Source organism: Catharus ustulatus, unplaced genomic scaffold (assembly GCF_009819885.2).
Source record: "Catharus ustulatus isolate bCatUst1 unplaced genomic scaffold, bCatUst1.pri.v2 scaffold_136_arrow_ctg1, whole genome shotgun sequence".
NCBI lineage: Eukaryota > Metazoa > Chordata > Aves > Passeriformes > Turdidae > Catharus > Catharus ustulatus.
Window position 1 is genome coordinate 11,925 of NW_024879482.1, and position 21,927 is coordinate 33,851.

Genomic DNA, 21,927 nt, shown 5'->3' on the forward strand with positions numbered 1-21,927 from the left:
AATCAGTGGTACCAGAGTCCAGGGGAACACGACCAAAGAACTTCACAAACTTTATTCAGCTGTTTTATGCCATCAACCACAAACGGGTATTAACAAAGCCCACAAAGAACACCAACAATATACACAGCAACAGAGCTGTGTCACAAAAGTCTATCTCACATAGCTCTTCCAAAGAATGCAGCAAAAACCAAAAAGAGCCCTAAAAGCTTGGAATAGCTTGAGGAGGAACATTACTGAACAGAAACTGACTTGTGTGCAATCCAGCCAAGAACTAGTACAACAAACCCAGAGGTTTGTCAGGCTCTTTTCTAAAAGACAAGCTAACAGAAATAATGAAGCACTAAGCACTGGGTCCCCATTCTCCATCCTCCAAAAAAGTATCTTATATAAACACACTTACATGAATCTACTCTTAATTGCTCTGATTCAGATGTACTTCATTCTTCTCTCAGCGATGCAACCAGAAGGGATTTGCCAAGCAGACATTTTTACATTTTATTGCAGTAGATTAACACTAGTTAAGTGCTGCATTGCTTAAGTTTTGTTGTTCAGTAATAGCTAAGATCAAATTAAAACCAAGTTTCGGGCCACATAGAACTGAAGAAGTTTCAAATTCAGTTTCTGTAGGAAGTTGGAAGTTTGCCCTGCTCTGCACAAGATGCTCTACTGGAGAATTGCCAGAGGCTCTCTTCTAATCCCTGCTAGTCTTTAATTCTGCTCCCCTATTCTGCCATTTCATGCTATCCCACACAGTCACAGTCCACCTGCCCCACTCTTTCCTCACCACCTACTCAAGTCCTCTCCCAGCAGTAGAACCTGCAGCAGCTGGGGCTGCAGATCTGGAGCTAGAGATGTTGCGGGAAGAAGTGAAGCCAGGTATTCGCTCCCTCTGTGCAATGGGTAAATTCAGTCTTTAGAAACAGGCCTGTGGATAAAACACAGAAGGTAGGTTCTTTTTTCCCCAATTATTTTTGCTAGTGTTTAACCAAGAAATTTTCACTGCAATCAAACAAACACAGTGAAAATACAGTCTCTTACAGCTCTTCTTTTTGACAGCCGTAAGACTGTTTACACCCACAAAAAGGATTTTCTCAAGAGCTTTAATGTAACATCCAATCTTTTGCTGCTTTCCTGGAATTATAAGTAGTTTCTGATGGCACAGGCTTACATTAAAAAGCAACTTTTGTTCTAACACTGTGGCATCATACTGTTTCCCACCATGCTTGGAAAAACTTAATTTTTAGATTCCAAGGGAAAGGTCACACGACTGGAAACAAATATCTAGCTTGCAGGATTTCAGACTTTTCAGCAATTCCCTGCACACTCAACATTTGGAGTGTAATCTCTGCTCCATGTGGAGGGAGCAATGTGCAAGGTTTCCCTGGATGTGCTCTGAAAGTCTGCCATCACCCCAGAACAACAGTACCATAGGAGAGTGAACAATGGCTCCTCTTCTTGTCAGGAGTCATTGACTGGTCCCAATTCTTCAGTAAAAATGTTATTCCCTTTTGCCTACTCAAGTTATCTTGAATGGTCCTTAATCCCATCACAGAACTTCCTCAGCAGTCTCTGAAGTCTTTGCCTATTTCAGACCCCTCAGGCCAGTTCCTGTAAGGAGCTGAATTTGTGGGGCACCTGTGGATACCTGATAAAACACTGTTCAGTTCACAGGACTAACAGTGGCAGACTCCCCAGATTCTAGGGCAGATTGATTTGCCTGTGTCCACACTTGCCAATATCAATTCAGAAGTGCAAACTGCATGGGGGACTTACACAAACCCTTACCTGAGGCAGACATGGAGGTCACTGCACTCACTTTGACTTCATCAGCTAAAGAGCAGCAAACAGAACTTCTGGCAGGGAAACAACCAACTGGACATCAGACAAAACCCCTTCAGTGTCTAATGACTACTTCCCCATTCTTTAGAATGCATTTACCTTAAATTAAAAGAATTCAATTCAAAGTGTTGATGCAATTACAAGGGACAAAAGGCACTTTAGACAAGCTGTATTTTAAGAAGGTATATAAAAGGGCAGAGAGCACAGGGTTCAGTTTTACACAACAAAAGGCTTTGTGTCATTTGTGGACTGTACTGGATGACAGATTTACTCATACATGAGGAGGAATGAGAAAAGAGATGGACAAGGAAATGCTTTTATGAAAACATGGCACCTCCATTTGGGCAAAAGGGCAACTACTATTAAAGAATTTAGGCACCTGGGATATTATCGACATGACAGAGCAAAACCCAAGACAGCACAGGGGAGGCTGAAGAGAAAGCCCAGCTGATGAAACAATCTTACTTTGGGCAAGGACATCAAGAGAAGGACACAGAAGCAGCACAGGGGTCTGTCATGCAAGCTCTTCAGGAAGACAACAAAGGGGGAAAAATCACTGAGAATTTTGTATATATAAACACTTCAGATCTTAACTTCATGGTCCTTGAAAAAGTTGAAGCAATTCTGTGACTAAAATATCCAAATCTTTTCTTACTGGTTTTCTAACCCGATAAAATTGAAATACTTAATAATTGCAATTAGCCCGTCACTGCAATTACACACCACGATCAGGCACAGAAAACACACATACAAAGGAAGAAAATACTGACATTTCAGATCTTCCACCTACACCCACTAGGTTTACTAAGGCAATTTTGAATAAAAGAGTATTAAAATTACACAGAGGACTCAACATTAGGAAATGAGCCTCAAACTTTTCAGTCTAACTGTATGAGGGAGAAGACACAAGAATCAGTTTAAAAAAACAGAGAGCTGAGGAAAAAACCTCGGATTTACCAAAATGAATGCAATTACAAGCATAACAAAACCGCTTTCCTGGAAATTCATGCATCAAATGCAAAAACATATTTTAATTTATGAGTCTGTAGACTTCATATCATCATGATAAATGGATGACAGTAATTTTTTAACTTAATGTCAGCAGGCTGTAAAGATTAACACTGGCATTCTTCCTTGCATAAATTACCTATCCAAAACCGATAGGCTGAGACTGATTCTCTGTTCTTACAAGGTGTAACAAATCTATGAACAGTAGTATCATCATTTATAATGTTTCATAATTACAATGACTTATTTTTACACAAGTCATTAACTCTCGCATTCCTTAATAAGGAACAGACTTCACTTCAGCTATTTGCAATCAGACTTCTTCACTTGTAGAGACCTGATTTCATGGTTTTTTTGTTCTGCAGTGCTGTTTTCCCTTGAATACAGTACCGTATATAAGTAGCAAGAAAAAAACACAACTGAAACAAAAAAAAATAATATTTAATCTGAAAAGCAAAGGCCAGTAAACTTAGGAAAAAAACAGCATTTTGTTTATTAGATGATAGTTATAAGAATGAAAAAAAAATAAATCTCAAAACAAACAAAAAAGCCCAAAACAATCAAAAAAGCCACCTTCCAAAGGCTCACAATTCTCATTCCCTGAGTGCCAGTGGGACAGGAAGGACTGTCAGAAATAACTGACCTCTCAGTGAGTCAGAGAAGAAATGGAAAATGAACTTTAAAGTAGGCAACTCTCTTGCATGATGCAGAGTTCTGAATCACCAGGACCAGCTAGGGAAGGTGTGTCTACTCCATTTCCTAAGATGTGCCCTGCAACTCTGCATGTAATTCTGACATTCCAGGATTCGTCACTTCCCTCAACATCTGCAAACTCAAGCTCCAACTCACATGTGAGGAGCTGACGTGCCAGCACAGCACAGAATCTGTTTCAAAAGCAATCTGTTATTTAAAAAGGTTTTTCTCACCCAGAATGCCCATGCTGGCATGAGATGTGCAATACCAATTTCCACAGAAAAAACAGGGCCATTAAAAAAACAGTGGTACTGGAATTCCTTTCCTTTCAAACACGATGCAAAACTCTCTATGCACGTTATCTTGCCTAGTTACCAAATAATTTCCAAAAAAGGGCAGATACCATCTTCTATTACACTTCTAACCTTTTTATTTAGACAGAACACAGCAATAGTGCTAATACCCTGGGGAGTAAACCAAGAGTGGTTTGCACTGCTCCTTACAGTTACTCCTAGTAATTACTTCTTTGTACATGAACTAGTAAATAAAACCTTCCCAAAGCAAAAAGGTGACGTTGCCATAGAGAAACATCTCCTCAACAGAGCACTTAAGAACGAGCATGACAGCTTAAAGTTTAAACAAATTAAATTAACATGTGCCAAAGGGTTCTACCAAAGCTTACAGAAGATGTTCTGAACACAGCTGAAAGCAAATATCACAATATTTACCTTTCTCGGACTTCCTGGCATGTAGGTCTACACAACAGTGCTACCTGAATTAGTTCCTGCTTTTACTTACTGTGAAATATTGTCCATCATCCAACTGTGTTCAACCAAAGAATGTAAATACACTAAAAAGCCAGGAGTCTTCTCTGAAATGAGCAGCTGCCCAATGACAGATTCTTCTTTTACACAACTATTATTGGAAGGCTTAGTTTTATTCTTCAAGTCCAAGAAATTCTGGGGAAAAAAACCTGAAATGTGCCATTTCAATGAATTATAGCCGTATAGATAAAAACACTCATTTAGTGCAATGAATTTGACAATAGATTTTTAACCTACTATGAAATCTCCTGAATATTAAAGAGATGGATGTATTTTATTCATTAGCAATTGACTTATTTCATCTCTTTATTAACAGGAATTTTCAGCAAATTTCAGAAACCCACACCCTGCTCTAAGGAACAAACACCACTCAGCTACTGGGACTGCACTCCAGCTGTCCAGTCCCCACAGAGCTGACACCAAACAAGTTTTAGAGCCATGAACACCCAAACTCTGCCCCCTTTCAGGCAAGAGTCTGCCCTCATGTTTAATGAGCAAAGCTTAACTTGGGAATAGCAACTTACTTGTGACTCCAGCTTACCAGGTTTTAGATTACTGACCCCTGCAGAAGTACAGTAAATTCACGAATACAAGCCGCACTGAGTATAAGCTGCATGGCTGGGTATTGGCAAACATTTCGTTTTTTGTCCATAAATAAGCCGCACCCGAGTATAAGCTGCTCTGTGTTCGCAGCGAGGACCCGCGTGCAACAAAGTTGCCAATTAGTAACAGAATTGCAGCAGGGCGGGGTTTACTGGCTCGGCTCGGGCCATGAGGGCTCGGGGCTGCCAACAGGGCTGGACGGCCCAGCTCGGCGCTGCCGCTCAGCAGGGATGCTCGGGGCCGGCCGCTGCCACCGCTGGGCTCGGTCACCCTGGCCCAGCACTGCCCCACGGCGGCAGGGGGGGCACAGAGCCCGCCGGCACCTGCGGCGGCGATGGGAGCCGGGGATGGAGCCTGCCTGCTCCTGCGGCGGCGGCACGCGGGGACGGGAGCCCCCCAAGCCGCAGGGCCAAGCGGAGAGAGCTGCCCCTGCTTTCCCCAAGCCGTGGGGCCAAGCGGAGAGAGCTGCCCCGCCTTCCCCGAGCCGTGGGGCCAAGCAGAGAGAGCTGCCCCTGCTTTCCCCGAGCCGCGGGGCCAAGCGGAGAGAGCTGTCCCTGCCTCCTCTGAGCCGCGGGGCCAGCAGAAAAGAGCTGCCCCTGCCTCCTCCGAGCCGTGGGGCCAAGCGGAGAGAGCTGCTCGCCTTCTCCGAGCCGCGGGGCCAAGCGAAGAGAGCTGTCCCTACCTCCTCCGAGCCGCAGGGCCAGCAGAAAAGAGCTGTCCCTGCCTCCTCCGAGCCGCGGGGCCAAGCGGAGAGAGCTGTCCCTGCCCCCCCCGAGCCGCGGGGCCAAGCAGGAGAGAGCTGCCCCTGCCTCCCCCGAGCCGCGGGGCCAGCAGAAAAGAGCTGTCCCTTCCTCCTCCGAGCCGCGGGGCCAAGCAGGAGAGAGCTGCCCCGCCTTCCCCACCCCCTGTGCTGCCTGCACAGAGCAGCTCCACCTGCCGTGCAACAGAGTATCAATTTGTAACAACCGCGTAAATGCAGGGTTTTACTGGCAGGAGCTCGACTTTGCAGTTTGCACTGACTTGGTTTGCACTCCCAGGGTTGAAAATGTCAGAAAATTATTCACATATTGGCCGCACCTGAATATTAGCCGCTTTCACGGTATGAGAGCAAAATTTTGGTCAAAACAGTGCGGCTTGTATTCATGAAATTACTGTACTCATGTTTCCTACTGCTGCATAAACCAGGTAGTCCTAACTAATGGAACTAAGCCCAAAGGACAGGCCCGAAGAAATGGGCAAGCACAGGGCCCACTGACCATACGGACACACAGAAATTAAACCACATTTAAGGCACGACACAAACTTTTCCTTCCCCCATGTTATGGCACTTTATGATAAATCAAAAAAGTAGAACTATACAAATTTACGTGTGCTTCACAACACAAAGACTTCTAACCATGCATATCAAGACGTATTTTAGCAGGAGTAACACAGAAAGCAGGCACTGTGCAACTGAAATGCTTCTGTTGAACACTTTTCCTCAGTGAGGGCAGACCCTTACTTCAGAACTGAGAACTTCTTTAAACTGCAAGAAGTGTTTTCCCTCTTCTGTCGGACAGTGTTTTCTGCCTTTTTAAATGCTGAAGACACTCACTCCTTCAGTAAATGCAGTTTACTACCTAGGCCTCTTCACTGAAGAGATCTGTAAAAGTACATTTTGGGTGACAAATATCTGTGACACTGAAAATTCCAGAAATTCTACTGTTCATTCCACAGTAACTGGAACACAGGGCATCACAACAACCTCTTGTTTAAGGTGTATGCACTTCCTTTTCCTGGAGACTTCTCACAGCTGCACAGAGGATTTGAAAATGCAGAGGGAAAAGTAGCTGTGGAGATGGATTAATGTACCCCTGTCACACTCACCTGGGACTTCTGCCCAGCTCTACACCATGCACAGCAGGAACATCCACTGGGTGGGGACATTTGAAATAGCAGCGATGGTTTCACAAATCATTATACAACCTCATCTTTCACTGGTTTCCTACTGAAAAGTGATGAAAAATTTTCAAAGCATATAAGAGAACAACGGGGTTCTGAAAAGTATCATACCTGATACAGCAAGGAAATCATCAATACTTGTTATGTCATCCACAGCTTCAGTCAGAACGTGGATGTGATTCTCCCACATACTCCTATACATCTCCATGTTGCTTTTCACAACTTGACTTTTTGGTCTGGTAGCAAGAGCTAAAGCAGCATTAACAACCTGTACCAGAAAACAGACAAAACCAACTAATTATTTCTTCAGAAATGAGACCTTATGTTTTACCTAACACAGCAAAGCAGCATTCCTGTTCTCCAAACAAAAGTTTTGCTCAGCTTTTGGTTCTGTTCTCAAGCAGAAGTATCAGTTAGATGCTGCTCAGGCCAACTTCCATCTCAGCTTTACAAATTAACAAGCGGATGGAAGAGGACAGCAGAATCCCAACATTTTGCTTTTAGTTGGAAAAATCACACTCTTCCTCCAGTTTGCAAGATACCAAATAGAAGGAGGTTTTTACTCACACACACTTACCAGAACAGCCAACATCAGTTCTGAGTTGAAGCTCTTTAGCATCCAGAACTTGCTATGGAGCACCTCCACAGAAAGTATCAGCCTCTGCCATGTCAGAGTGGGAGGCTTTGCCAGAACAGGTCTGTCAGGATCAGCGGCACGGGACATAACTCGTACTACACCTAGATAAAAGCAGCAGGCTGGTTGTGCTAAATCACTTCAGACTAAAATCAGAAACTATATCCACATGAAGAAGGCAGATTTCATCTCCTTCAGAAAAGACTAACTGAAGATGCAAACAGTGGGTCCCAAAGTGATTACTTCTATAGGTACTTCTTCAGTCAATTAGCTACAGAGGTTTTTTCCTAACATGGAAGCTTACTGATGTTACATACATGAACACTTTTAAATTAAACTAACACACATGCTGGGAAGAAGCAGAACACTTGCACTTCCCTTTTTTTCCCTTCTGAACACTGCTTATTTATCAAAAGGGAGAATGATTTTAAGACAACCAAACAACAAGCAAAACATGGGGAGAAGAAAAACAATACACCCTTGTTGCTGAGCATGGGAGAGAATTAAAAAGCACAGGAAGTGCAGCAGAAAAAGAAGGAAAAACCATCACAAAGGGAATATATTACAAGTAATCCTTTGCTTTCTGAAAAAGGAAGAAACCATTCAAATTGCACAGTGGCCCTGGAAAGAGTCATAAAAAGACTTTGCAAGATACTTCAATAGACCAGAATATGCTGGTGCAGTAACAACCAGAATTCTGCCTTCCCCATTTTGCTCAGCTGGGTTCCTGACTTGGTAACACACATGTGTTACAGCCCAGGAAAAGAGCAGAAGCTCTGATACTGCCTTGAGCAAAAGGCAGCAAGGCTGGCATCAAACAGGCACCACCTACATACTGGGGGACACTTTTATCAAAGTGGACTGCAAGTTCTAATTAATAATTCCTCCAATTCTACCTCTAAACATTCAAAAATGTTGGAAAGCACGTTTCAAGAAGTCAGCACGTGCATTTCTGTCCAAATCATACATATTGTTAGGATGCACAGCACACCCAAAAACTCAATTAAGTGCCTGTCCCTGTACGATTGCATAGAAGGTATCGCCTCTAGTTTCTCTATTTCACTAGCAATACCCAAGATACAGAACTTCCCACATGCACTGCAATACATAAAAGCCCATTTCTGTTTGGCTCTACAGCAGCTTCTGCAACACTTTTAAAAGTAAGAAATATGCAGGAGTTGAGGCTTTAACTGTTTTCATTCCTATCACGCTTGATCCCATTTCACAGCAGCAATTTTCTAAGCCAGGGGCTCAAAATTTCACCTCAATAATTCTTAGGTCACATTGGTCCTGTTTGGATTTACCACACTAACTAGTTTAGGTTTTAAAATGTGTCCATCAAGACTGAAATACTGAACAAGTAACTTTTCTATTTAAGCCCCTAATTAGATACTAACTGAAAGTCAAACTCTATTCTGGTTGAATACAATAAAGTCTTCTCTTTACTGCATTTTCTTCTTTGTTTTGGCAGATTTACCAGGTTGGCTCTGCCAAAAGTAACAATGAGACCGTGCAAAAAGCTGTTTCAGTATCAGAACCAGCACCTTTTATCTCACCAAAGATAAAAAGAACCAACTTTTGTCTCGTCACATGCAATAAAGAGGTGAACTGCTTGGGAAGATCACCAAAACTGTTAGAGAATGTGTAGCCAGCCTTATCAGATGGGTGCATTCAGAAAGCCTGATGACTCCAGCTATGCCTGGAAATGAAGTCCCAAAGCCTGCAGTAACTACAGCCCAGGCAGGTGGGCACCCTGCTCTGACAGCACAGATGCACTGGCACATCGGATGGGCTGAGGCTGCACAAGGGCTGCAAACCATCACCTCTAACCACCTCAGCAACACAAACCAGAGCATTTACCTAAGGAGTCCCGCAGGAAACTTACAGCCACAAGTGAAATCAGGTCCATCCCACACAAAGGCAGCTAATCCTGAATTCAACATAAAAGGTGACACTGTTCCTTATGGCTCCCCTGCTAAATCATCCCCTCAATATTCTACTAAGAAAAGAATTCCACTTTGGATAAGCACGGCTTCCACAAGTGTGGAAACAACTCATAGAAAAACATACCACAGAACAATTCAGACTGCTAGCAATGAAACCAAAATCCTGTCATAGCTTAATTGCAGAGCACACTACAGACCCCATGTCTTTGTCCTGCCTGGGAACCACATCAAGGTATGAGACTTAGGAGCCAAGCAAGGCTGCTGAAGTTTGGCTAAGCACAGATCTGCTGTGAGCTTTGTTCTATGTGGAGCTGTCCCAAAGCCATGATCCACATGCATGGTTCAGACCATGCACTCTCAATCTAGCCTAACAAACTAGAAGACATACACTATCACATAAGTAAAATGGAGACTTTAAACCCTCTTCTCCTGTAAAAAGAAGGGGGAAAAAAAAATCAAAACCAAAACTTCACACTGGGACATACTCAGACTCACCAACAAGAGACCAAGTGGAAAACACCACTCTCCTTAGGCTTCATGAAGTTTATTAGCTTTTCTACTTCACTCCAACTATCATTCATGGTGTAGATTTATCATCTGAACTGGCCTCAAGAAACAATGAGAACAAAACTCCTCAGAAGTCCCTGTTTCACCACTGCTTCCTGATCTCAAATAAGGCTAACATTCGTTACTGGCTAATTAAATAGAGCCTTATTCTATCTTATTACAGCCTTATTAGGCCGTTCAAATTCCAGTATTACTTTTTCCCCAGTTGTATTTCTGCACACAAATATCACAGTTCAGGCTACCACAAAGTTGCTACTACTCCTGCTCACTGCTGGGGCATTTCACTAGGAGCTAAACTACCAGTTTTCAAATCAATCCTTGGACTTATGAGCAGAACCTAGGTGAGGAGAGCATCTGCTACTAGTAAATGCACAGCAGTAATATCATATGTCCTCATCAAGTACAGCACACATCATACTCTATGCATTCCATCAAATGAAAGGCAGTCTCTGAAGTTTAACTACAGTGATTACACAAGTTGAGAGAAGCTTGAGGACACAGCAAAATGATGACAGTAATAAAATTATCCTGCTTTCTACTGACTTCTGAACAGCTGGCTGCTCCATCAAAACACAGCTACGTTCAAATGAAATGCGAGGCGTGCACAGGACACGCAGCTTTCAGCGACGTACTCCTGTGCACAGTGGCTACAACAGGGCACGTGGGGGCAGAAAAACAAAACACCAAGACCACAACAGGCCCACAAGCCCAGACCTGGACACTGCTCATGCAGTCAGCTTAGGACTGGCACAGTTACTCCTTTATTGCACAAGTGACAACTTGGGGACAGCAGACATCCATCCTGCCACACCAGGCAGGGAAGCCATGGTCAGGTGCCTTTAGGGAAGGATGAATCATCCAGCCCAAGGTCAGGCAAAAGGAGAGAACCCAAGAGGAAAAAGTGCCTATGCAAGGTTGGATTAACATTACAAGAGAATACTTTTACAGTCTCTCAATTAAAAAAAAACAAGGAAAGAAATAATGGCAAATGGCTGTTATGGCAGTGACTACAGAAGAAGAAAACCAGACATTTCTTAGAAATTAAATATAAGGATATTCTGAATACCCAAAACTGTTAGTCCCTCTAACCAAAACAAGAAACAAGCTCACGTTTTGCTTGGTGATTATCTTTCTTTTCAAATGAACAGGAGCTGGCCCCCCAGCTTTACATTCACTTGCACACCTGGCAGATTAATTGCCAACTCAACTAGGTAGGCAAACGCATCAACTTGACACAGTAACAGCACAGGCAAGTTCAGTCAAATATTCCACAAATATGCTTGATAAATTTACTTTCAAGAACTGAAGGACCAGTTCTGCCTCAGTGTAAGGTACTACAGCAAAGCCAGAGGAGCTCACCCCAGGGTAACACCATTTACAACTTGACCAGAGTTTTGGTACACTAAAAGGTGAAACTTCGTAGCTCCATATTTTATTGCTAAGGGAAGGATAACAGGATGGTCATATTCAAGGTTAACAGTACATCAACATGTAATTTGAGCCTGACATTTCTAGAGATCAGAATTCATGACTTTGTTTAAGATCAAAACTACTCTGTGCATCTTACACTGATCCCAATTCATTTATGTAATGTGGCCAGTTTCTAAGCATACTCAACAAGATCAATCAAGCTATGTACATGGATAACACACAGAAAGCAGGTTTCTGAGAGCTTTCAGAAAGTGGATATTTTCTAAGTACCTCATGCTTCACCACAAAGAAATTGCACTGCTTGGGACAGTAAGGAAGAAAACTCCTATCCAGGTGGTTTTGATGGAAGAGAACCTGAGGTTTTCCTTCCTTCTTTCAAAAATGATGCCCTGACTGTCTAAAATCCAGTCCTGCAGCTGGGGTGCAGTAACAGACTCCTCATGGCACAGGGCAGTGGCTGGTTGGGGCACAGCTCTGCTGGGAAAGGAGCTGGCACCCTGCTCCGTGCCAGCAGCATTCCCAATGAAAGTTGACAGCACAACAAGCTCCAAGGGCACGGGCACAGCACGAGGAAGAGGTGACACTTGCTGCATCACACCCAGAAAACCGTGTCCATGTGTCCCCTTTGGGGCTGTCTGATACAACAGAGGCAACAATAAATAAGGCATTCAGCAGAAGGCACCACCAAGAAGGCTATGGGCTGGAGCTCTTACCCTGCAAGGAGGGAGAGAGAACTGAGCTTTTTCAGCCCGGGGAAAAGGAAAAGGGGGCTTTTCCAAGGGCCCCAAGAGCAGCCCTTGGACAGGCAGGACATGACAAAAACAGCACAGACAGGCTCTTCACGGTCATGCCTGGTGGAAGGGTATTCTGAGAGCCACCAGACACAGACAGGTGCTGATGAGAGACAGCACGTAGGCACACAGGAGCAATCTCACACCAAGGTCAGTCAAGCTGTGCAACAAGCTGCCAAAACAGTTTGTGCAGGCTCTGCCCTTAGACTTTCAACCCCTGACCAGTCAAAATTTAGAGAACAGTCAGAGCTCAGAAACTAAGCTTTGAAACAAACAGCTGGGAGCAAAAGGCTGCAGACATCCTAAGGTCCCCTCCTACCTGAAGTGCTGCTGTTCTGAAATGCAGAAATTACACAGTAATTCTATGATAAATACTGTCATCAATTCCTTCTGGAGCAAGAGTGACACTTCACAGGGTAATACAGGAAAGGTAAGAAAAATGTAAACAAAGCAACACCACCATGACAGGATTTCCTAGGTCACTACTAGGACACAATGGTTCTATTAAAGAAACCACAGAAACATGCTGGCACTCTGCACAAAATCGTGGGGAACTTATTTCTATCAAGCTGCGCCTTGTACTTCTCCTAACACAGTGGGGGACCTTAAATATACAGATATACCCAAGCTCTGCAAAAAGAGTAACTATTTACTACTAAGTCAAAGAAACAAACCTGGAACAGAAAAAACCCCACTCTAATGGTAGAAAAGTGCAAGCATATGGGACACTGCTGCTTTGGTACCTGGCCTGTAAAGTGACTGCAGTGACATAGCTATGAAAAACTCGTAACAATTTAAAAGCTTTGAAAGCTGACTACCTTGTATGCAAAATATTTAATCATAAAATGCATTTCAGTCAATATAAATAAATAAAATTGAGGTCATGTTGATAACAGCTCTAGACAATACAGACACATTCTACCCAGGGATAAGTGTATTCAAGTAGCAAATAAATTACTGGCAATATTTGTTTATAAAACTGACTTGAATTGTTTTGTAAATTCAAAAGGTAAACTCTAAACCCCAATGAAAACAGCTGAAAGGAGATGCAGAGTGAAGGGAGATTGTTTAATCATTGGATCAAAAGTGACCTATCAAGACAAAGCAAGACTGTACTCCCACAGGAAACATTGATCCATTTCTGAACATAGGACAATTTCCATCCACAGCCCACTCCTCTCCTCACAACATCCCTGAAAATGCCACTTCTGCAGTATTATCTAGGCCTGACACTTATGGGCAGATAAGTGTACAGAGGGTACATGACCATAAAGTTTCATGTTATGCTCAAAAAATTAAGACACTGCTTCAGAGACTGACTCCAAAATCCAACAAGAAACAATGACACAATAAGAAGTCAGCAATCCCTAAAATGCTAAATGCGGTTGTGAAAACAATTAAGACAAATTATGATCCAAGATAAAATTCCAAAGCCCTATTTGCAATCTCTACTTTGGCAGAACCAGTATTTCGAGAACTTACTAAGATTCTTTCTCCTTTCCCACAATTTAAAAAGCAGGAAGGAAGGATCTCACTCAAGGAACATGGCTTAACAGTGAACATACTTGACTAGGTTTGGTAATAAGTCAGATAATTTATATATGAGTTTATTTGTTCTGAGAACATGAGGCAACTTGAAGCTCTGCAGAAAACATCAGTGAACAAAGAGATTATCTCACCTTAAAATCTAGCAAAAGCCTTCTTGAGCCCAACAATTAAAGGAAGAGTAAACTTCTCTTGTCATTATTAGAAGCCACTGGTCGAGAAACTTGTGACTAAATTAACAGCACACAGGTAAAGCAATCCCTCAAGAACAAACAGAACTGTGGGAAAGGAGTAACCCAGCAATTCTACCAATACTATTGACCTGATACACCAGGCAAGAAATTAGACAAAACTCTGCCTGGCTTTGTCTCCTGGTGTCTGGGCAGTGGCTGCCAGTGATACACAGAAATGTGTCATTATCACACCAGGGTAAGTTTGTTGTATTTTATTAAAAAAACAAGCTGTGTCATTTCACTCAAAAGCAAACCTTCCAACACAGCCTAGCCCTGCTGAGAGGCACGATGCACTCCTCAGGAACAAAACAGAACAAACCCACACACACCAAGCAGTCCTCTAAAGCTCCTCCAACCCCTCTACACATCTGTATTTTGGCTTTACACAGGGACTACATGCACATTGCTGAACAAATCTGGAACCCTTCTCCAGAAAAGGCACACGGCTATCTTTAACAAAACAAACAATTCCATTATTATCGTTTGAGACATCACAAAAGCACAGAAGAGCTGGCAATGCAGTCAGGTATTCAGTAGTTCCACTTGGGTGGATAGTCACTATTTTTTCGAGACAGACAACAGAACAGGCTGAACACTTACACACTGATTCTTAAACGCATCCAAGAGCACTTTCCTCCCAGAACTCACCCACTTGACCTGACAAGTGAAGCACACAAAACCCTTGGGCTTTTTTTGCAGGTCAGATTTCAGGTGTCTTGTTTGGAACTAGAATTTCAGTTACTTTTGCTTTCTTTATTTTGCACTACTGAAACTCAAGTAAGGAGAATAAACATTTCTGTTTCTGTCTTCTTGAATACAGCGCCTGTAAGAAACCCAGGGAATTTTTTGGATAGGATATTCAAAGGTCTGGGGGTGGGTTGCACCAATTCCCTAATTTATTTCAAGAACTGAAAGTGCATTTTTTGATTCAACCAAAAAAACACTGCTCCTCCAACTGTATTTTTTGTATTAGCTGTACACCCATTATCCAGGATCTCACCTGGGATCCAGCAAATCCTAACACTGGGCAATTACTTTAAATAATTTGAGCTACAGTTTGAATCTTCTAACTAAACAATTACTTTCTTGTAGCCACAGTTTGCATACATGGGGAACATATTTCTACTCAGAAAGTGACAGAACACTCCACCCAAGTTTATCAAGCCTTGAGCAATGCATTCTCCAAATTCTGACTTCAAGATAAGCATATTCTTAAAATGGAAAGTGAAGATAAACCTCAAGACTTACTGATACATAGAAGAGGAAATAAAAAAATATTCTGAGTTCTGCTTATAATGGTTCTGAGCATAAAATAACAAAACAAAACATAGTGGAAGTCTTATCTTCAGCAGTGCTCCATCCAGGCCTGGAGCTCAGCTACCTGCAGTTTACTATAAACGTATTTATCTTTGTGTTCCAAGTGCCTTCGTGCAGCAAAGCTTTTTAGAGATGTAAACCTCTTCTACATTTTCTCAGGCTGTGTAAATGCTCTATCACAGCACACCAGCAGTACCAACTACATTGGGATAAAACTTCTTCCCTCTGGGGACAGCTGGGTTTGCTGATCCAACTGGGACAAGCCATGCAGCCATCAGCACACATCACACACCCACAGCTACAGAACAGCTTCCCAGCACATGCAGGCACAAAGAAAACTCTCCAGGGAATTTTATAGTCTAAGGACTAGACCGCAAAGGGTGTTCAACGTAAAAAGCATAAAAAGTGTCTAAATACACCAGTAATGATCAAATTATCTGCACACTAAAGTTACAATGTAAAACTGATACTAATGCCATTAACCTTCTGTTTATTGGATTTTATGTTCAAGTAAATCTTTAGTCCAATTTATAATGTAATGCATATAAAACAGAAAGTCCTTATGGACTATGCATTCATGTACCAGACTTTAGAGAAATGCAATAAAACTGCAGTGGAACTGGAACAACTACAGTCTAACTCCACTACAGTTACAGTCCTTGAATATTTGGTAAGGTGAACACACTTATGGATTACATTTATAAACTGGGGGGAAGGACATCACAAAGTTCAACATGCATGACACTATTGCATCATGTACATTTTTAAGTATATTCTACAAAATCCCTACCGAAACAGCAACAAGAAAAAAAAAACACGCCCTACTAAATTACCATTAATTAGCTCATCATTCCCTCTGGGACTGCTAATAAAACCATCACCATTAAAACACCAATGCCTCTCATTTTCCATAACATCTATAAGCTGTGCTGTGGTCTCAGCTGAAGAAAGGAAGAGCTGAAGCCAACAGCAAGCTTTCAACTTCACATAAAAACAAGTTACTGAACAGACAGAGCACAGATAAGCCTTAGAAGAGTTACAGAGACAGGGACATGGAGGTTGCAAATCCCTTCTGTGCCTCTGGAAAGAACAGGCAGAAATAGTCTGGTGAAAAAGTAGGACTCACAGACATCCTCAAGCATATTCTGTGTCACTCACACAAAGTGCAATTTTTCACCTGTTTCTGCTGCAGGCAAAGATCTAAGCAGCAGCAGCAGCACACACTATGATGCCCTTGCTGGTCCTGGAGGTTTCTGCTGCCCTCCTGAGGCCTCACTCCACGCTCCCAGCCCCTACTGCAGGCTTCAAGGACCTGGCTAAGGCTTTCCTTGCCACAGCCTACAAACACCCCCATCCTCCTGGGCTGCACCTCTCTCCCAGTTCAACACAACACAACTGTGAACACATAAATAAGCCAACAGCCCATGCACACCAGATCCTTTCTCTAGCAGGATCTGTGCCAGAACAACACTCAGGTGATGTGTTTTTCACTTACTGCGGGACCAGCAATGGAAACATCAAACAACACAGTTTCAAGGCTGTATCATACCGTAGTGCTTCGTGTGGAAAGTAGAAGATTGACAGCAGAAACTCTGTCTCCCTGTATTTCAGAGCGAAGAAGATATGGAATGAAATCGAAGAGGACATTTCAAATTTAAGTCAAAATGTGAAAGCTCTTTTCATACTAAAAGGCTTCAGGAAATTCATACCCACTCCTCTTCCATGTCACATTGTTTATCTCGCTGTTATATTCCAGGAGGAACCAAAAGGCAGCAATCAGAGCTCAGAAGGATGATGTGACTACAGTGATGAGCAAGCCATGCTGCCAAACCTACTCTGCTCCTGACCTGGCTAATTTGCCAACTTGCTGATTAACACTGCTACAGCATCTGTCACCTTCAAATACACTTTGGGCCCTGAAATGCCATGCTAAAAATCCAAGTAAATTCATATCCTTCCCACTGAAGCACACGTATTTATTTCACTGAGTGATGTTCAGAGGTTCCAGTTCCAACCACATGCATCATCTTTTGGCTCCCCTGTAAGAACTTGGGGTTCTTGCAGGGCAGTGAAAGCCAGCTGTCCTGACTGGGCTTAGGTGTGCAGTCCCCAGCCTGAAGGAAGGAAATTATTCCCAGCACCTAAACGAAATCAGCAGCTACGGGATAGCAGGAGTAAGAGAAGTAGATAATTCTCTCATAACTCTACCAAGGGTCACAATTCCCAGGGCTAAGAAAGGCAACTGAAGTACATCCTTTTCAAAAGAAAACTAATGCAACATATCCACAGAGCAAGGCTTATGAGCAAGGCTGGAGGCCATTCCTTTCCCTTCTGTTTACTGACTCAAACTTTCATATTAGACTTACTTTTTGTTAATCTCTGTCACCAAAGACTTTCTATTTTTGCAAAGGTTTAGCAGACAGCATATTCTTCTCAAGCAGAAGAGGCTTGTTTACTACACTATCAAAGAAGTTCAAAGCTTCTCAGGCAATAAGATGAAAAAATAGATTTTGCTTCTTATTAGTGCTCTCTACGTGATGCACATTTTTCATTAGGTCACATTTATTACCACCGATAAATGTCTGTGCCTTAAAAACAAAAACCTAACAAGCAATTATGAAGTACCTTTCAACTCCAGCACCTGTGCCAAGAGTGCATCGTCACCAGCAAAGAGAAAGGAGACAGCAAACTGATACAGGCCATGGGGACACGTGCTCTTCCCTGGAAACAGAAGGGTAAAGACAAAATAAAAAAGTGTTGCTAGAACGCACCTTGTACCCAATTGCGGAATTGATGCTGCAGCTGCTGCTGATCCCTAGAAGTGCCATAAATGGTTAAGTGAAACAACTTCTATCAAAAGATTGCATGCACAGACACACATTTTCAATGCAATACATAGAGTGCATTCAGCTAAAAAAACTTCTTGCATGAAGCAGATCACTTTTTCGTAAAAAGGAAAATGTACTAGTTCATGTGCTTTTCACTTCTCAATGCATGAGACCAGGCCACAGATTTAAAGAAAAAGGAAACGTTAACAGCAGCTTCATGCCAAGTCCTGCATCCCTGAGCTTCCTCACTTGCGCATTGCTTAGCCAGTCCTCAAAACGACCCGAAAAAGAGGCGAATGTAAGACTACCAACACAGGCACATGTGCTGGAGCAGCGAAAGCCTGATGGAACAGCAGCACAGGATAGGGCGGCAGAGCACGGACTCACCCTGGGGCCGAGTTCCAGAAGGCCTCTTCCATGCCTGCAGACATTCCAAGGTCTCTCCATGGGCACGGTGCTGCAGGAAGGGGACCAGGGAGCACCGGCTCCCAGCATGGGAACCCCGGCCCGGTCTGGTGCCTTTAGCACAGCAGCTCCTGCGCAGCCAAGGGGGCTGCTCTGAAGTGCCCGCCGTAGCAGGGCCCTGGCAGAGAGAGGCGTCCACGTCGCTGCCTGTCGGCACCCGCCAGAATCCTGCTCGCCCGAGGTGCTGCTGAGCCCACACCTTGTGTCCACACGCTTGGAAACGCCGCGGGAAATTGCCCGGGGGGGGATCGGTGTCGGGGTTACGCTCAGGCAGTCCATTAGACACGCCTTGGGGGTCCTTGCTTTTTCCTGCCCATTTTGTCGCCGTCTTTAGAAGGTCGGGCAGGTGGTGACCGTGCCGCCATCTTGGGAGTGGCGTGGCGTCATTTCTGCTCCCCGCCGCCCTTCCCGGCGCCATCTTTGGTACTGGCAAAGGCCACTTCCAGCCTCCTCGCCAGTATTGTTGTGGTCCCTTGATGGCCTCTCCCGACGTTGTTTCTCTAAGTCACCCTCCTGAATCCGGACCCGACGCCGATCCCGCTCTCTCGGCGCGATTTTCTGCCGTCTTTCCTAGCATGCGGGCGCGAGCGGCGGGGTCAGCGGCGCCAGAAACGGCTCCGGCCGCCACTCGAGCGGCCGCATTCCGCGCCGCTGTCGCCTCTCTCGGCCAGGGTCCTGCTGGGGCTGCCAGATGGAGTGTGTCACCATCCCTCATGGCAGGGTGCCGGTGCCCGGTGGCTCCCGCCGTCCTGACAAGGGGACGCACGCCGTTCCGCGCCACGTCCACCGAGCGCCTTTGCTGCCGGGGCGCCGGCTGGGGGGATTGCTGCAGTACCGCGCTGTGTCCACACTGTGGCAGCACTGACGTCGAGTTCAGCCCGGGCTGTGGGGTTCTGGGGGTGCACAAACGAGAGTCCCCAGTCCTTAAAAAAATCCTCCGACAGGAATGCCCAAAAAAACCCCGACCAAAACTAAAAAAAAAAAAACCCTGCCCCGAAAGAAATAAAACCAAACCAAAAAAACCCCTTTAAATATTAAAAAAAACCTATATAAAATTTTTTCATATTTAATTTCTACTCAAAATGTAGACATAATTATATTTACTTAATTTCAATTATACCATACACACAATATTATTTTGCTATTTATTATATACCGGATCTTTATACTACAAATATTCATTTCTATTTTCTGTCAATTTATATCTTTCTATAGTTGTATGTTTATAATTCTATTTCATAAAAGGCGCTTCCTCTAACCAAATCGGAAAAAAAACCCCAAACCTTTATTTTCAGCTATTAGTAAATACATTTTTCAATTTATATTTTTCATATTTATGTATGCATATTTATGTATGTCATTTATATATGGGTATATATAGGTATCCTATAATATATAGGATATTATAGGTATATAATACATATTATTATATTATGTATGTATATTATATATACATATATTATGTCTATATTATAACAAAAGGATATCTATTCTGATTTTGGATTTCACAATACAGAACATGACCATGAGGTCCTGTGCCATGACTGTGTACAGGTTCAATGAGGAATCCAGCAATTAATCTGCATTTTATTGCAACATCATCACCTTGTGTTACCATGAAGGAGGGGAAAACATTGTGTTTGTCATCCAGCACTAAAGGCATGCTTACACCATGCTATGTGATTACTGCAGTCAGTGTGGGTTTTGCCACAGCATTTATTTTGAACCGGTAAGTTAGACCGTTCAGGCCTGACTTATCTGCTAGGTCGTTTTGCCAATTACATGTTATATAGATTGGTTTGGTTAAAGTAAAGTTATATCAGCACTCAGTAGGTTCATCTCTGCAAAGCTTTGTGATCTCAACGTTGTTGGTAGAATTATCAACATTTTTCTGGCGACAACACAATATAAGGGCAGTTTGTTGCATGTCCAAGCTGTTGCAGGGCAGAGTTTTGACATCATGTTGGAGTGCAAACTGCTGGTAACGTCTATTTCTAACAAATTTCTGGCAATTGCAATGATGGAAGCTTTTTTGTAAAGACATTTTTCCACTTTTCTGCATCCTACCTTAATTTCTTCACCAATTGTTCCAGTTAATACTTTAGCCCAGTCATTCTTGTCCCAACCCCAGTCACTTGCACGATATACCTCAGAGTCATGCAGCACCACGGTCGCTAGGTTTGGGCGACGATCACTGGGCTAGGGCCCTAGGACACTGGTGTACCTGATGGTTGCTTCAGACCATGGCCACTCGGCCAAGATTTGGCCATGGTGTTGTGGTAGGATGCAGAGAAGAACCAGCAGTGTTATCATGGTTTATCTGGTTTTCATGTCCCTCGGTGTTCTTTCTGTGAAAAGTAAACACAACAGAGTCTGCCAGCAAGCGGCAGGAGATTAAAATGACGGAACTATCCAGCGGGTGCTTATTCAAAGTTCCTTTCCCATAGCCTTGGTGGCTACCCATGCCTTTTTATTCAGGGGTTTTCAGCCTAGTGGTACTTCTCCTACAGGAGGGAGGTCCACTAGGACAGGTTGCCCAGGGTAGTGTGATGGGGTTTTGGGATAGCTTGTTCCCCGTAGCACAGGAATTGTGCCTGGGGTTTTTGGACAAGAGGCAGTTATTTTGGGACATCCGTCTATTCCCCATCTATCATCTACACCTCTTATAGCTTTCCATAAGTGCAGATCCCAGCCAGCCTCCTATGGTTTAAGGAGTCGTTTCAGGAGACCATCTGTCCTTCCTACAATTCGGTGAGCTTGGGGGTAGTAAGGGGTGTGAAAAGTCCATTTTATTCCCTCATCCTTTGCCCAATCTTGTACTACTTTAGCAGTGAGATGGGACCCGTTATCAGATTAAATTTCCTGCGGCCTTGGGAAAGTTCCAAACCACTCTTGCAGTCTTTTAACAGTATTATCTCCTGTAGCTCTTTTGAATGCCTCAGCTTGGACTAACCCACATATTATTTCCACTCCTACCAGCACAAAACTTTTACCACTTGATTTTCTGAAAGGAGCAATGTAGTCTACCTGCCACGCGTCCCATAAGACTTTGCCCAGTTCCAATTTCCATTCCCAGTTCCCAGTCCCAGTTCCCAGTTCCCAGTCCCAGTTCCCGCTGTCTCTCCCCATTCCTCACCTCAGGCGCTGCCGGGGTGGGGAGGGGCAGCTCCGACTCCCGCAGGGTGATGGACTCGGGAGTGGCCACCAGGGGGAGCTCTGGGCAATGGGGGAATTAGGGCAATTTGGGGGAATTTTGGGGAAA

At 43.6% G+C, this 21,927-nt stretch overlaps 1 protein-coding gene across 1 annotated transcript; it reads right to left on the reverse strand.

Moving 5' to 3' along the window:
- Nucleotides 1-706: 706 nt before the first annotated feature.
- On the reverse strand, nucleotides 707-19,636 carry LOC117011408. The gene is made up of 6 exons (XM_033086770.2): nucleotides 18,588-19,636; nucleotides 17,998-18,093; nucleotides 7,486-7,646; nucleotides 7,020-7,176; nucleotides 4,339-4,513; nucleotides 707-925 (listed from the first exon to the last, which is right to left on the reverse strand). Exons 1-6 carry the CDS (start codon nucleotides 19,081-19,083, stop codon nucleotides 907-909), a joined length of 1,104 nt encoding a protein of 367 aa, XP_032942661.1. The 5' UTR covers nucleotides 19,084-19,636; the 3' UTR covers nucleotides 707-906.
- Nucleotides 19,637-21,927: the final 2,291 nt, after the last annotated feature.